Consider the following 17,176-nt stretch of genomic DNA (forward strand, 5'->3'; position numbering starts at 1 on the left):
TTTCAGTCACATAAATCTAACTAATTATAAACTATTTTAAATGTAATTTTTGTACATCATTTTGAAACACCAAGTAATGAACAAAGATGAAAATGAACATATAACAACAACTATTATAGATAAATTAGCCAAGTATTTAAACAAACCCCCCAATGAATCATTAGCCAAAACGATCATAAGTCAGGCAACTGCAAAAAGTTCAGAAGACTTTTCGAAATTTACACAGATTATAGGATTAAAAAATGAAGATCATATATCAGATGTATACAATTCTGTGAAGGCTGCTAATAACAATAAACCAACTCAAGTTTCGTACAAGTTACGAACAAATGATAATCTTAAGCCAAAGCAAAAACGCCCAGGTGTGACATTATCTTATGAAGAAACAGAGAACGATGAAGAAGAAGAAGAAGATGTAAATGAAGACGAAACAGTAATGCCAAATGTGAAAATACGACCCAGAGATGAATCAGCCAAGTCGAAACAAATGTCGTTCAAAAAGATGAGGAAAGAAGATGCAGCACAAATGAAGCAAGTCAGTCCAGAAATACAATCCCATCATTCTACGAAGACTCAACCACATATAGAGAGAAGAAACCAAATTGAATTTAAAAAAGGAGGTCACAAACCAATGAAGACTAATGTGCCAAGCGATGTTGGAAGGAATACTAAAAATGTGAATTCAGAAAGTCAACAGGAGTCTAATGTAGGGACTGGTGGATATTTCAACGAAAAAGGAGATTATGTAGACAACGACCATGCAAAATCGAATGATTTTAGTAGGATTCCCATAGTGAGCCATGTTTTCATTCCTCCATTTTTGACGAAACTGAAAGACTATTTGACATTACAAATAACTGGAACCTCCGTTAAAGGCGTTGGTCCAACTATTAATCCAATCAAGAATATTAATTCAGAGTTGGCATCCATGGCGAAGCAAGGTTCATTAGTGGTCCAAAGTAAGAAATCGACTAAAGAGAAAGCCAAACAAGCAAAATCAAAAGTAGGGGTCGATACGAAAGAGGTTGTAAGTGAGGAAGTAAAGGACAAAGAACCAGATGAAAAATATGACTACGATAGTATTCAAAAGCAACGACAAAGTCTACCAGCTTATGCTGTCCGAAATGAAGTAGTATCTGCAATAAAAGAAAATCAAGTTACAATTGTAATTGGTGAAACTGGTTCAGGTAAAACTACTCAATTAGCTCAATTTTTATACGAACAAGGTTTGACAAATGAAGGAAAAATTATTGGATGTACGCAACCAAGAAGAGTGGCAGCAATGTCAGTGGCAAAAAGAGTCAGCGAGGAAATGGATGTAAAACTAGGAGAAGAAGTTGGTTACTCAGTCAGATTTGATGATAAAACTGTTAAATCTAAAACGGTAATTAAATACATGACGGAAGGTATTTTACTTCGAGAGTTTTTAGCAGATCCTTCATTAAATGATTATAGCTGTATTATAATGGATGAAGCGCATGAAAGAGCTTTGAACACTGATATTTTGTTAGGGTTGTTCAAAAGTTTATTAGCAAGAAGGAAGGATTTAAAATTAATAGTGACATCTGCTACAATGAATGCTGACAGATTCACAAGATTTTTTGGAGCAGCTCCACAATTCACTATACCGGGAAGAACATTTCCTGTAGACGTCTATTTTAATAAAAACGTAAGTATGGATTATGTTGAGACCGCAGTTAAACAAGTCATTTCTATACATTTACAAAGATCAGCAGAGAATACGACCAAATTCATTAATGATGGGGATATCTTAGTATTTATGACAGGTCAAGAGGATATTGAAATAACTTGTGACATGATAAGAGAAAAACTCGAAATGTTGGAAAATCCACCACCTTTAGACATTATTCCAATTTATTCGTCAATGCCACAGGAATTACAAAAAAAGATTTTTAATAGATCCAATCCTAATAAGAGGAAGGTAGTTGTTGCAACCAATATTGCCGAAACTTCACTTACAGTCGATGGAATAAAGTATGTCATAGATTGTGGTTTGGTGAAAGTTAAAGTGTACAATCCAAAATTGGGTATGGATACATTACAAGTTGTACCTATTTCAGTTGCAAATGCAGATCAACGAAGTGGTAGAGCAGGTAGAACGAATGCTGGTGTAGCTTACAGGCTATATACCGAAAGAGCCGTTGACCCTCAGAATATGTATGAACAACCAATTCCAGAGATTCAAAGAACAAATTTGAGTAACACGATGCTTTTATTAAAATCTTTGAAGATTAATGACATTAACAACTTCCCCTTTCTTGATCCGCCACCAAAAGATCTATTAAATTGTTCATTGTATGACTTATGGGCAATTGGGGCAATTGATAATTTAGGCGAACTAACCAAATTAGGCTTGGATATGATTCAATTTCCAATTGAACCGACGTTAGCAAAACTTATTTTGTTGTCGTGCAAGGATGAGTTTCATTGCTCTGAAGAGATATTGACCATAGTTGGAATGTTGAGTGTACCTAATATTTTTCAACGATCAAAAGAAAGAGGTAGTGAAGCTGATAAAGCAAGAGAAAAATTCATTATTAATGATTCTGATCATTTGACGCTACTCAATATCTACAATCAATGGGAAACTCATTCCAATAAGGTAGGAAATAGTTATTCAAAATTAAATTTATGGTGTGAGAGCAATTTTTTGCAAATGAGATCTTTAGTAAGAGCTAAAGAAGTAAAAAGACAATTGACAACCATAATGGCGAAACGAAAATTACCTATATTGAGATCTTACAATGACGAAGACATAAAAAAATGTTTATGTGCTTCTTTTTATCAACAACTGGCACTACTAGTTAAAAATCATATCAATGGTACTCCAGAATTCCAAAATTTGCGTCATTCCTATATGAAGATGTATTTACACCCAACAAGTGGTTTGAATAATAGCAATTTGAGTTCAAACTTTGTTATTTATCATGAGTTGGTATTGACTTCGAAGGAGTATATGAATTATGTAACTTGTGTTGACCCCATGTGGCTCTTACAATATGGATTCAAATTTTTTGGTGTTCCATTGGAGTCAATGGATAAATTGATTGGTTTGAAGAATTTTACCACGAAAGAAGATTTTGAAAAAGAGTTAGAACAAGATCGCTTGAGGTTTGAAGACATTGAAGCTAAAAGTTTAAAAGACAAAGGAAAAGATTTACCATCATCTAGTGGTAAGAAGAGTTTGTTGTTCAAAAGAAGAACTGCATTTTGAAATGAGAGGAATTCAATTCGTTAATCGTCATTCTATTAACACCTTCATCCTATACGTGCATGCTCTTTACTTCAAGAGCATGACTAACTATCAATCTTTCTTTTTTAATGTCATTATATATATATGTATGCAGTCGTAATTCTAGTGTAATTTTACTTTTAAATTTTATGTTTAATTTAAAATGATATTGTCAATTAATCTCGTAAGTTCGTTACTATTTTCTTTAGGAGCTTTCACAGCACAGGAAACGACAGCACCCAAGCCTGGTTTAACTTCACCCAAATCTTCCAAAGTCTCGGGATGGCTGACTGCTATGTATTCTATTTCAAAATCTGGATCTTGCTGTATTAAGTCGGCAATTTCTGAGATTATTAATTTAGATTCAACTGATTTTTTATGATGTAGCTTAGTTTCTTTATTGAATAATTCTTCACCTTTTCTTAATGCTCGATATATTATAGAACTTTTGTCTTTCATTTCTTTTGATAGATATTCATTTCTTGAAGACATCGCCAATCCATTGGATTCTCTTAAGGTAGGCATAACTCTCACTTCAGTTGGTATCATTAAATCTTTGACTAAATTTCTGATAACCACACATTGTTGAGCATCTTTTTGACCAAAATAAACTCTAGTTGGTTGTACTATATTTAGTAATTTTGTGACTACTGTAGCAACTCCTCTAAAAAATTGAGGTCGGGTTACACCTTCTAATTGTTCACTTGATCCATGTACAGTTACAAATGTGCCTCTTTGTTTCTCTACTTCTAAAACTATTCCGTTTGGATACATTTCTGACATTTTCGGTACAAACACAGCATCAACTGGTTTATTTCTAAATTCTGTGGACAAGATTTCTAAATCTCGATCCAAAGTTCTTGGATAATTATTCAAATCTTCGTGAGGTGCAAATTGTGATGGGTTTACAAATATTGAAACAATTGTTTTATCATTCTCTTTAATTGATTCTGCCACCAATGAACAATGACCTTGATGTAACGCTCCCATTGTTGGAACAAATCCTACTGACTGATTATTGATTAAAGTTTGATGTCGCCATTGTCTTACTTGTTGTACAGTTCTTAGTATTTGGATTTTACTTGATACGGTCATATCTTAAACTGTAATAGGCAAAATGAACCTGCTGACTGCGAAAACCCTATGTTGAAGTTTGTTGTCCAAGTAAATTTGAGTTGATGTGAAATAATTTGGTGACTGAGTTTTTATGAATATTAGATGATCTAATATTTCAGTAAGTAAATGTATAGAGTATTAAATTGAAAAATTTCGAGAAAAAAGAAAAATTATATTTTCTGGAGAAGAAAGAAATGAAAAAGAAACTAAATTTGGAAATTTTCTCAGCAGTCGACGAATAGTTTGAGTCAATCATCTGGGTTTGTAGTTAATTTGATCTTATATAGTTTCTTTAGTGCCAATACTAGGAGAGCCGGATTTAATGTTTTGGGGATAATTTGTAGTTTTAACGGTATGATTGCAAAATACTATAAATTTTATAAATTCATTATTTTTGAGTTTGAGTTTACGTCACAAAATTGAAATGTTTTAAATTTGGACTGTCAATTCTTGCAAAATCAGACATTAAAACTGCCGAGGGATCAAAAATTGTTTGAGTTCAATTTTTCTACAAATATCACGTTTTACCAGCTCTTGACAAAAAATATATTTAGTAAGACAGTCATTTTCGTTGATCGGAGATTAGCATCAACCGGAGATAGTAATAGAACTGTATATACGGTTTTGAATAAACTTGTTAGTGGAACAAAATCAATTCTTTTACCCGCCCCTCGACCCCATAAATTGATCGATATTGAGTCCTTTTTTCTTCTTCAAGTATCTGGGGAATCACAATTTAGAAATTTAAAAATTCAACACACTTATTTCAAATTGTCTAGATAATCACTAAAGCAGGAAAATGTCTTTCACATTAACCAAAAAAGAGGTTAGAGCTCACCCATACAGAGTTAAAGGTAGTACTTTACTAGAAAACGACACAAATGACTTGAAAATTGTTTACCACAAATATAAAACCAATAGTCCTCCACCCAAACCTGTGAATCAACTAAGATTTAACTTGATCTTTTGCCATGGAACTGGTTTTAACAAGTCAATTTGGAAATATCACATTAAAAAATTATATCAATTATCACAATCAATGCAAGTTCCATGGTTTTTAGATTCTGTCATTGCGATTGATGCATTAGGCCATGGTGATTCAGCTTTGGCTAATGCTGGAAAATTGGGTCCGGTGTTTGCATGGGATGATGGAGCAAAAGATGTTTTGGAAGTTATCAAACATGAAATCGAAACAACTGGTGATTTCCAAAATAATGCTGAGTCCAGGAACGTTATAGTAGGACATTCAATGGGTGGATTTATTGCATTATATGCAGCCTTCTTAGAAGCTTCGTTATTTGATTCTGTTATTCCAATTGAAGCTGTGTTTTACGGACAAATAGATGGCTTAGACAAATTCAAAAAAATTTTTAATAAAATCAAACAAATGATGATTGATACTTTTGATTCACATGAAGATGCATTGTTTTATTTTACTAAATTTTCATTCACAAAAAAATTTCAAAAAGAAGTCATGAAAGATTATCTTGAAGACGAATTAATTGAGGTAAAAGATCCAGAAACTGGTGATGTTCAAATTAAGTGTAAATGTAATAAGCAGTATCAAGTAGCAGGCTACTTTGGAGCTTTTATATCTATCTCAAAAGGAATGTTGGCATTACCAAGTATAAAAGTTCCTATTTTACATGTTATAGGTGCTAAAGGAGCTTGGAATCCACCAGAAAGTACCTCATGGATAAGAGAAACTATATATCCAAAATACTTTGCTGGTGGAGTTGACATTCCAAACGGTGAACATTTAGTCAACGCCGAACAACCAGACGATATAGTTGATACCATCGCAACCTTTTTGACTCAAAGGAACGATCAATACAAGAAAGAAAAATCAGAGGAGCCAGAATCCGTTTTCAAAGGCGATAAGGAAGCTATTGCCAATCAAGAGTTTTCCAAGTTGGTTGATGATTTAGATTTGGATAACATTTATGGTTTTGAGTTGGAACGTCGTGACTTATTTAATAGAGGTCTTAAAGCTAAAATCTAATAATGTTTTGATCAAATAGAAGAAATAGATTTTTGACATAGACTTATTTTCTATTTCCATCGTTTAACGTAATTTTCATAAATTTCTTTATCTAATCTGAATTTCACAATAGACTGTTTTGTGTAAGAAAAAGATTTACGAGACAAAGTAAAATAAAATTTAAATCTCATCGTCTGCATTAAACTCATTAAGCATCAACTGGTTTAAAGACTCAAACAATACAATTGCTGTACTACCACTAAAAATGTCATCCAACTCATTATTGAATAATTATGTGAAAAACCTAATAAGGAGCGATAAAAAATTAATGAACTTACCAAAGAAGGAAATGTCACGCTTGTTACAAAAAATAGACATTCAATTGGATTCCAAGATCAACAAAGCTATTAACAGTGTGTTGGACCAAAAGGTTGCCAAAACAGACAAAGATTCAGTGTCTTCCGGGTCGAGCTCTAGCTCAAGTTCAAGTTCAAGTTCATCTGGCTCATCGAGCTCTGACTCTGATGGTGATGATGAAAATAGCTCAGGCGATGACAGTGATTCGAGTGAATCAGAAGATGAAAGAGACAAAAAGAATTCAAGTGACAGTGAAAGCGTTGAGGATAAAATTGAAAACGCCGGAAAAAATCTTAGTATTAAAAAGGAGACTGTTTCGTCAAGTACTTCATCTTCATCTAATTCTTCAAGCGAAGATGAATCTTCATCATCATCATCTTCATCATCATCATCTTCTTCATCATCATCTTCCTCCTCCTCCTCCTCATCATCATCATCGTCATCATCATCATCATCATCATCATCATCATCCTCGTCGTCATCTTCATCATCCTCGGATAGTAGCAGCCTGTCGTCTGACTCAGATGACAAATCTTCATCTGAAAGCTCGTCCAGCTCTTCAAGTTCAAGCTCATCATCTTCATCATCAGACAGCAGCTCAGCTTCAGATTCAGACTCAAATTCAGACTCAGACTCAGACTCAGACTCAGACTCAATTTCACATTCTAAAACCAGTCGCAAAAGAGGTCTTGAAGATGGTGCACTGGCAAAAGATGTAGTCAAAAAGTCAAAAATTGCTACCCCAACTTCTGACTCGTCATCAACAGACTCAATCACCCTTACAACTACTTCCGAACCGGACTCTACAGCAGCAACAGTAGAACCAGAATTAAAACCTGGTCAAAGAAAGCATTTTTCAAGAATAGATCGTAGTAAAATAGCATTCGAAGATCAAGCATTAAAGGACAATACCTATAAAGGTGTTGCTGGTACTTGGGGTGAAAAAGCAAGCGAAAAATTATTACAGGTTAGAGGTAAAGATTTTACTAAAAATAAGAATAAGATGAAAAAGGGAAGTTATAGAGGAGGTAGTATTACCTTTGCAAGTGGTTCATATAAATTCACTGATTGAAAGCTTTGAAAATGGTTGCAAAAGATTTTGCTGTAATTACACGACTTTTATTTTTGTGTGACTTTTCAGAATTACTTATAGAATATTAGACTTGTATAAAAGAATTATTAATCATAAATCATTTTGAATCAATCATCTCTTCAATAATTAAATCCTCCTTCACCTCACCATAGCAATCCGTCACTTGCAAATATTATGTCTAGAAGGTCCAATGCAGTAAATTATGCAGAATTAGATGACGACAACTTTTCCGATGAAGGATATAATGAACCTATAGACTTGGAAGATAATGATTATGGAACAACTTCAAGCAAAAGAAGGAAACATAGATCAGCTACTCCAAGTGAGGATAATCAAGCTAAGCGCAAAAAAGCGAAAGTTACCGTAGAAGCTTTGAAACATGATTTGCAACAAACATCAAACGCCGAAGATGAACTAATAGACATAACCTCAGATATTCCAAAAGATTATATACCCGATGCAGTATCAAAATCATTTGGAAGGCAAGATTTTTCTTATTTAAAATTAAGACCAGATCATTTTTCAAGACCTATATGGATTGCACCTAATCAGAATGATATAAGAATAATATTGGAATCATTTTCGCCATTAGCAGAACAGGCACAAGATTTTTTAATCACTATAGCAGAACCTATATCAAGACCTTCTCATGTTCATGAATATAAAATTACGGTTTATTCATTATACGCGGCAGTGTCTGTTGGGCTCGAAACCGATGATATAATATCCGTTTTGAATCGGTTGTCGAAAGTACCGGTGGCAGATTCCATTGTACAATTTATTAAAGCAGCGACAGTATCATATGGTAAAGTGAAACTAGTTTTGAAAAATAATAGATATTTTGTTGAAAGTACTCAAGCCGATGTACTTCAGATGTTACTTAAAGACGAAGTAATAGGGCCTTTAAGAATCCAATCAACTGAAAATACTGTCACTAGTAATGGGTTAGTACAATCAGCACCTCCTCAAAATGATATAAATATTCCAGGAACTAAGAAAAGTGAAACGGAGAATGGAAATGACGAAATTGAAGATATATTTGCATCAGTCGTTGGAAATAGAGACGATGACGATGATTTGGATACAGTTCATTCGTTTGAAATATCTCATGACTCAGTTGAAATTGTTAAGAGAAGGTGTCAAGAAATAGATTATCCCGTATTGGAAGAGTATGATTTCCGTAATGATGCAAGAAACCCTGATCTCGAAATTGATTTAAAACCTTCAACACAAATTAGACCTTATCAAGAGAAATCATTATCTAAAATGTTTGGTAATGGAAGAGCAAGATCTGGTATTATTGTTCTTCCCTGTGGTGCTGGAAAAACCTTAGTAGGTATCACTGCAGCTTGTACTATAAGAAAATCAGTCATAGTCTTGTGCACATCATCTGTTTCAGTAATGCAATGGAGACAGCAATTTTTACAATGGTGTACAATTCAACCCGAAAATGTCGCAGTTTTCACATCTGAAAATAAAGAGATGTTTGCTAGTGAATCTGGTTTAGTAGTGTCTACCTATTCGATGGTTGCAAATACCAGAAATCGATCACACGATTCTCAGAAAGTCATGGACTTTTTAAGATCAAGAGAATGGGGGTTTATTATTCTAGATGAAGTTCACGTTGTGCCAGCAAACATGTTTAGAAGAGTTGTTACCACAATTGCAGCACATGCTAAATTAGGTTTAACAGCTACATTAGTCAGAGAGGACGACAAAATCGATGACTTAAATTTCTTGATTGGACCAAAATTATATGAAGCTAATTGGATGGATTTGGCTCAGAAAGGTCACATAGCTAACGTCCAATGTGCCGAAGTTTGGTGTCCAATGACTTCTGAATTTTATCAAGAATATTTAAGAGAAAGTGCAAGAAAAAGAATGTTACTATATATCATGAACCCTACTAAATTTCAAGCATGTCAATTTTTAATCCATTATCATGAAAAAAGAGGTGACAAGATTATTGTTTTTAGTGATAATGTTTATGCATTACAAGAATATGCCCTCAAGTTGGGTAAACCGTTTATTTATGGATCCACACCTCAACAAGAAAGAATGAAAATTTTACAAAATTTTCAACACAATGATCAAATAAATACTATATTTTTATCAAAAGTTGGTGACACCTCAATCGATTTACCAGAGGCAACATGCTTGATACAAATCAGTTCTCATTATGGATCAAGAAGACAAGAAGCACAAAGGTTGGGAAGAATTTTGAGAGCAAAAAGACGTAATGATGAAGGTTTCAATGCATTTTTTTATTCGTTAGTTTCAAAGGATACCCAAGAAATGTACTATTCGACAAAAAGGCAGGCATTTTTGGTGGATCAAGGGTATGCTTTTAAAGTCATTACTCATTTGAGTGGTATGGAGCAGTTACCTGATTTAGCATATGCATCAGCCAGAGAGAGAAGAGAGCTTTTACAACAAGTGTTATTGAAAAATGAAGACGCTGCTGGATTAGAGGTTGGAGATGATGCTGACACAAACTTTATTTCTAAGGAGCAAAGGCAAAGATTGGAAAGACAAAATGGCAACAATGGAGCAACACGTACTGCTGGATCTTTAGCTGGTTTGGCTGGTGGAGAAGACATGGCATATATTGAGTATAGTAAAAACAAGAACAAAGAATTAAGGGAGTCACATCATCCATTGATTCAAAAGATGTATTACAAGAAAAAACAACAACAGCAACAACCACAACAACTGAAATAGAGCATACAGTCGAGCATAATTGTATTACTATCTTGTAATTAGAAAATCACTCTTTTGATATAAAATCTCCAAAATCATCTTCTTCATAACTATTTGTAGACGAATTTTCACTACTATCTAGGACTCGTGTTTGAGAATCATTAGTAGTATTGTTATTTTTCCATTTTTGTTGTTTTCTTTCTATTATTTTATTGGCTTCTTTTAAAATCATATCATGATATTTTTCAGTTAAACGTTTGGTATCAAGGTCTTTTGAGTCAGATTTAGTCCATGGCTTTTTGTTGACAAAACTAGTTTCGATATCTTCGTTACTTAAAATGGAGTGCCACTTATCATTATAGTACGCTAATTCTTGATCTTCGAATTTCATTGTGAAATCATCCAATCGTTCACTGAAACTTTCTGCTTCTATATTTGTTTTAAATTTTAAAAGTAATGCTACTTGCTGATATTGATGAGAATTGTTGTCATCAACAGTGGGTGATATGCTTGGATGAAAACCAGTTCCTGGTACTTGCACTATAACTCTATACCAATTCATAGTATTGTAGTTGCCCCTATCTCGTACTAGCTTAATTGAATCTGTTCCGTCGTTTGATACTTTATCAATAAACTTATTAGTAATATTATACTTTTTGAACAAATATGAATTTGATTCTAATTCTGATTCTATAGTTCTATTTGTTGGTATAAACCATGTCTCTCCCCATAATTTTTCTATATCTTCATTTATAATGTTTATAAATTCCAACTTAACTCTTAATTGTGAATATGGTTCTATTATGTTTCTGTCTACCTCTTTTTCTTGCGATGGTTGTAATTGATCAACTGTCTCTTCAATCAATCGCACGCTACCCCTCCAAATACATTCTTTAATATTCTTCAAGTCAATTGGTTCAGGTAGATGTTGATTATAGTCATTGGTTGAATCTTTTATATTCGTTTGGTGAAAGGGTAGTATATATAATGAAGCTTTTGAAGTTTGAAATAGAAGTCTTGAATTATTGATTGATTCATCATAAAGTTCCTCCATTGACAATTGATGATATGTAGCAAGCGAAGGTTTGTGAATTATGTTTGAATTGTTGAGTTTCGTACAATATTTGTTAGTTAATTTGTGAGTTTAGTCTATTTAATTCCAATTACATCATAGATCAAAATAAACCGAGAAAACAAAAGAAGCGATTTTGTGCATGAAGTTAAAACAAGTAGAGGTAATTAAGAACTTTGCAGCCATAAAATTTGTTGCAAAAAGAAAACAGTTTCATCACCTCTAGGAATAATTTAATAATACATTAACAATTTACAAACAGCTTCCAAACTCTTTCAATTCATTGTCAAGTTTTAAATCCTCTTTAAAATCAACCAACAAACATTTATATTCATTTTCAAAATATTCATTTTTCAACTTTTTAAATATTCTATCCAAAGTGAATAAGATTTCATCTAGTTCATTTTCTATATTCAGGATATTTCCTTGTAAATTGTTCTCATAAATGAATAGAAAATCCTCCAATATTCCCAAATATTCTTGATTTAAATTAATAAATCTGTAAAATATTTGTAAGAAATCATGAATTTGACTTACAAAACTAATATTTGATCTTTTACCTAGATTTGAATCATCAAGAAGTTTTGTGTTAACAATTTTACCAAGATAAGTTCCATGTATAGTTATTAATTCATCAATTGTATATCTATTCACATTTTTGACCGCTTCCAATTCCTCTGCAACATTCGATTGTTCAGTTTGAGGCAAAAACAGTTTGTCTAATAACAAATTTGACTTATTATTGTTGTAATAAAACTTTTTCACTATATTTTCGTTAAAAGATTCCTCTATAACTTCGTAGGTTAAATACAAAACCACATCTTGTAAAAATTTAATAAAATGATTCCGTATAATGTTTATTTGATCAATTGAACTTAACAATTTCCCGTATTCTCGTGATAGCTCTCCAGTTCTTCCTATTTTTTTAATTTTTAGGCCCAATTCCATATAGTTTTGATAATTTGAATTAAATAATATTTGAAGATGTCGTATTTTCCAAAAGAAATGAAATATTTTCAAATATTGAATTATTTGATCTTCAAGAAGGAAAAAGAAAGGTAGATCGTCAATTCTGTAGTCTATTAAAAATGACTCCCAACCAAAGGTGTTAGACTTTGAATTAAAAATCTTCGTGTCTAACCTGTTTAGATATTCGCTTGATAGTTTTTTAATGGATGAAACTTGGACTGCGTCAAATAATATTTTATGTAAATGACTTGAAGAAATATCTATTGCCTTTTCGTTGAAAATTGATTCTCCTTTAATGATTAACGATTCCGTAAATTCATTAACTCCCATGAAATAAAATGTTTTGAAGTTAGTCAAATGATCAAAAAATTTATTCTTCAGATGTATTATTAATGTCAATGTATTTAGAATGTCTCTATATTGCTCGTCTATTATTTCAAGAATTTCATCAATTCCCATAGATGCTAATCCATCATTTTGTGAATAAATTTTAGTCGAATATTTCAGGTTATAATTATTTATCCACTGTAATTCTTTACAATATTTATTTAAAAAGATTAATGTTTTACCAATTTGAAAAACTTTTTCAGGTGACTGTATGAAACTGGGAACTTTTGATGAATGAAATTTTATGATTTTATTGAATTCTTTCTCATTAACATCAAATGATATGAAAAATTCATCGTTTTGGTCTATTAATTCCCCTTTGATTAACCAGAACTCCAAAATATTATAATATGGCCTAACAATGTTATCAAATGTCTTTAGAGCTATCTCTTTTATGGGTTGATCACCAAATTCTGTGAATTTATGTACATAAGTTAAAAATTTATCCCCGTCCAAATTTTCCATTTTCAAAGATGTTCTATACAAGAATCTCAATTTGAAAATCCAGTCGAATATTGAAGTATAGACAAAAAGAATCGATGATGGTTTATTGACAAATAGTTCATTAATATCTTGAGAATATAACTTCAAATAATCTTCAACTAATGCAAAATATGCTGACTTTATTGCTGATCTCATTTTGCCTTTGTTGATCTCAACACAGGCTAATAGTCGTTTATAAAGTAATGAGTATTCAAAAATCAACTTTAGTAGTGAGCTATAGCTATTGTTTATGGTTTTGGGTATCTCGATTGAATTGCCATCTCTTGTAAATTGAAATAATTTTGAATCCATACCCATCAAAGTGTACGGTAAATAAGTTAAAATTGTGTCTTCTGATAATGATTCATAATATGGTTCAATTAATTGGGATAATGTCTTGTTGTTCGATACATTGAAATCGGAACTGGATGAATTCAATTTATCGGGTTTTGACAATATAGAACTTCCTTTCAATTCATCCATGAAAACCAAATAGTTTGATATTTGATCCAATGTCCTGTATTTGTTTAATGCAGTAATTATTTCTTGAAATTTTTCCCAATCTTGTTTATTTGAATTACTAAGAAAAAATGTTTTATATTTATTGATAATTGTAGATATTTCATGACCTTGGTTATGTGTGTTTATGAGTTGTTGATATAAAGCATTGGCCATACTTTGAACATATTCATCTCCCAATTCCGGTGGAACCAATGAGTTAATTAGTCGATGAAGATATAACTTTATTATACTCCGTCTCTCAAATGTCATTACTGAATATGTTGAGAAAGTGTTTCAAGAATGATGATAGATTTTGTTCTGATTTATATGCTTGTTGGCATTATCTATGGAACTTCTTTGGTGATATATTAAAACTTGTTCTTTCCCTTTTTCATTTATTTCAAGATTTGTTTACCTTTTTGTTAAATTGATTCTATAAAATTTGATTTTGTACCGCGATTTACTGACTCGTCTTTTTTTTTGGCTTTTGAGAGTGTCATAATAGTATGTTCACGACAAGGGTTACATGAATAAATAGTATAGTAACATTTAGATAAGCTATGAAGAATTTGAATTCTAATTAAAACCTCAGCATTGCTGGATCTTACAGTTGAAGTCATATATAATGTCAACTAAAGTACTTGGATCAAAATGTTCAATAAGTCTTTGGCAATAACTCCAAAATTTTTTTCAAAATCAGTTTACTCCGTATTAAGATGGCCATTACACTAGACTAAGTTATCACCTCCAAAATTTACCAATAGATTCAGTAAATGAATCACTAATAGAAGACCAAACTGAATAAGTCTTGATTTTTTGCAACCATTTGTAGATTCTTTTCAAGATCAATTGTGAGTTCAAACGCGTTTCAAATTATTTTTTTGTCTTTGTGTGCAATGTTTATTTATTTACACATTTATCAAATTCTTTATATCTTACATCGACATCAACTACATGAGATGAATGATACAGAGGAACACACGTCGGCAAATTTATACACCGGTATCTTATCTCCACCAACCAATCCTATATCAAATTCATATGCCAATACCACAACAGACTTATATGGAGATTTGAATGATGAATCGTTTTCAATTCCAGAAGTATTCGATGATTTTAGTGGTGAAGATATTTTAAGGATGAATCCTAATTATAAACGATCAATGCACAGTGAACCACAATTGTCAACATCTCAATATTCTTATTCAGCAAGTAACAAGGAAAATATTCCCCATGGAATTCAGAACAACCCTGATCATCAGAATTTAAAATCAAAATCATCAATTTTAAAACCAAAACAAATAAAATTCAGTTCAATACCAAAATTGAATCAGAATACAAAATTTAATAGTCCAATTCATCAAAGTACACCCAACGTTAAAAAGTTATACGAATCAAATCAAGCCGTAAATGTAAATATAGATCCATTTAATGATCCAAATAATGAACCATATATTACTATAAAAAAATCAGATTATTTGAGAACTCTACAGCAAAATCAACAATATAAACAAGAATTTCAGAATAAGGAAAATGCAATCAATACTCAATTTTTAACACAATTAACTCCAATTCAAAATCAATTAAATGATTTGAAAATTAATGATGTAAATATATCGAACAAAGTGGAAAAGAATAAAATTGAAAGTGACAAAGTGTTCGAAGTGTATGAATTGAGTCAGCTGAATCGATATGAATTTATTAATGGAGAAATAAGTTCCATCAAAAACAAATTGAATAAATTAACTAAATTTATAAATGAATCCAACTTTAGAGCATCTGGAGGAGAAATATCCTATTTGAATAATAAACAAGATACGGAAGTCTCCTTAATTGATTTAGATCCCACAACAACGACCGATGTGCATTCATCTTCCGCTAAAGCCTCATCAAAGAAATCTTCAAGCAATGAATCAGACGGAAGTAGTCATAATTCGAATAAGCCTTCTAATTCAGAACAGAATGGAACCCAAACTTTGAAAAATGACGAGTTTACAGGTTGTGATATTGGTACGCTTGAAGAATTAGTCCAAAATAAACAATCAAGTACTTTGAATAACAGTGGTACTGAGGTTGATGGAAATGCAAATGCACACGTAAATGCACAAAATTCTCCTGTCAACAAGACTACCACTCTGAATGTTTCGGATCCAAAATATAAACCACCAAAAAAATGCGTTTGTGGAGCTAACGAAGACTTTAAAACCCAGAGTTTAGACTCTTCGAGTAATTTTTATGCCACTTGTACCGAAAATACAAAACCAGCAAGTGTTGCTTCTGATACTAAGCCTGTACATACTGGACAAAAACAACAAAATCATGATTCTAATGCACAAAATGAAAATGATCAAACCAATCTTGAAAATAATACAAGTGATACAACTATATCAGATGATAATCCTAATATAATAATAAATCAAGAAGTTCAACAAACAAATAAATTTCCAAATTTTGAAACAATGAAATATAATTATCCATTACCAATAATGAAAAAAGATGAAGAAAATTTAAAAAAAATATTAAATTTATCAAATCAAGATTTACAATTTATTGCAAAACATTTAATTTCTTCATTATTTATATCAATTGATGATTTTATTTTAGAAATTTTTAGAATTGGAAAATATATCACAATATCTTCAAATTTTTTAAAAAAATTACATTCAATATTAAAACAAAATCAAAAACAATTAAGTGTTGGTAAATGTTTAAAAGGTCAAATTATGAATAATAAAGGAGAAATAGATAATGATTTGGATGAATTAAATAAATGTCTTGATTCTATGATTGTTGATGTTAGTAAATTAGTTGATTTAAAAAGTCGAATTGTTGAAAAGAAAGGTAAAAAAGTTAGAATTGATTAAAAACATGAGCTTGTACACTTTCTATTTATAGACGAATTACTAATCAAATAAACTATATAATGGTAAGTTAATTGATTCTATTACGAAACTTGATATTTGTTTGTGTTGTTTCTCTTGATGAATTGACATAAATTACACAAGATCCTTTTGCAGCAAAAAGAAAAAAACAATAATAATTTTTGATTGAATAAACTTTAATTTAATCGTTAGGGGGTATTAGGGGGTAGGACATTATAAGTGATACTGTTGTTTTTCGATTAAAATAAGAACCAAGTATCTTTACACAAATTTATCAAACTATTCATTACTACTTTGAAATTATTGTTCTAATTGTAGTTGTAAAGTTAAATCAGCACTATTTGCTGATAATTGTCGACAGTCTGCTATTTGTTTCAGAAAA

General features: G+C 31.6%; 8 protein-coding genes across 8 annotated transcripts; 5 read left to right on the forward strand and 3 right to left on the reverse strand. All coding sequences in view use genetic code 12, as the record gives it.

Annotated features, from left to right (window-relative positions):
- Positions 1-76: 76 nt before the first annotated feature.
- On the forward strand, positions 77-3,235 carry KGF55_002376 (DEAH-box RNA helicase; the record flags this gene model as incomplete). The annotated part of the gene is made up of 1 exon (XM_051757052.1): positions 77-3,235. One exon carries the CDS (start codon positions 77-79, stop codon positions 3,233-3,235), a length of 3,159 nt encoding a protein of 1,052 aa, XP_051614637.1.
- Positions 3,236-3,406: 171 nt separating this feature from the next.
- PAN6 (pantoate--beta-alanine ligase) lies at positions 3,407-4,348 on the reverse strand (the record flags this gene model as incomplete). Its single annotated transcript, XM_051757054.1, has 1 exon — positions 3,407-4,348. One exon carries the CDS (start codon positions 4,346-4,348, stop codon positions 3,407-3,409), a length of 942 nt encoding a protein of 313 aa, XP_051614638.1.
- An 820-nt stretch (positions 4,349-5,168) lies between these two features.
- On the forward strand, positions 5,169-6,371 carry KGF55_002378 (triglyceride lipase; the record flags this gene model as incomplete). The annotated part of the gene is made up of 1 exon (XM_051757055.1): positions 5,169-6,371. One exon carries the CDS (start codon positions 5,169-5,171, stop codon positions 6,369-6,371), a length of 1,203 nt encoding a protein of 400 aa, XP_051614639.1.
- A 244-nt stretch (positions 6,372-6,615) lies between these two features.
- SRP40 (Srp40p) lies at positions 6,616-7,779 on the forward strand (the record flags this gene model as incomplete). The annotated part of the gene is made up of 1 exon (XM_051757056.1): positions 6,616-7,779. One exon carries the CDS (start codon positions 6,616-6,618, stop codon positions 7,777-7,779), a length of 1,164 nt encoding a protein of 387 aa, XP_051614640.1.
- Positions 7,780-7,974: 195 nt separating this feature from the next.
- Positions 7,975-10,521, forward strand: KGF55_002380 (TFIIH/NER complex ATPase/helicase subunit; the record flags this gene model as incomplete). The annotated part of the gene is made up of 1 exon (XM_051757057.1): positions 7,975-10,521. The coding sequence occupies one exon, from the start codon at positions 7,975-7,977 to the stop codon at positions 10,519-10,521; it is 2,547 nt and encodes an 848-aa protein (XP_051614641.1).
- Positions 10,522-10,567: 46 nt separating this feature from the next.
- Positions 10,568-11,554, reverse strand: KGF55_002381 (uncharacterized protein; the record flags this gene model as incomplete). Its single annotated transcript, XM_051757058.1, has 1 exon — positions 10,568-11,554. The coding sequence occupies one exon, from the start codon at positions 11,552-11,554 to the stop codon at positions 10,568-10,570; it is 987 nt and encodes a 328-aa protein (XP_051614642.1).
- Positions 11,555-11,824: 270 nt separating this feature from the next.
- On the reverse strand, positions 11,825-14,182 carry SPC98 (Spc98p; the record flags this gene model as incomplete). Its single annotated transcript, XM_051757059.1, has 1 exon — positions 11,825-14,182. One exon carries the CDS (start codon positions 14,180-14,182, stop codon positions 11,825-11,827), a length of 2,358 nt encoding a protein of 785 aa, XP_051614643.1.
- A 689-nt stretch (positions 14,183-14,871) lies between these two features.
- Positions 14,872-16,776, forward strand: KGF55_002383 (uncharacterized protein; the record flags this gene model as incomplete). Its single annotated transcript, XM_051757060.1, has 1 exon — positions 14,872-16,776. One exon carries the CDS (start codon positions 14,872-14,874, stop codon positions 16,774-16,776), a length of 1,905 nt encoding a protein of 634 aa, XP_051614644.1.
- Between the last annotated feature and the right edge of the window lie 400 nt (positions 16,777-17,176).

The sequence above is a fragment of the Candida pseudojiufengensis genome (assembly GCF_024610245.1).
Source record: "Candida pseudojiufengensis strain CBS 10847 chromosome Unknown scaffold5, whole genome shotgun sequence".
NCBI classification, from domain to species: domain Eukaryota; kingdom Fungi; phylum Ascomycota; class Pichiomycetes; order Serinales; family Debaryomycetaceae; genus Lodderomyces; species Lodderomyces pseudojiufengensis.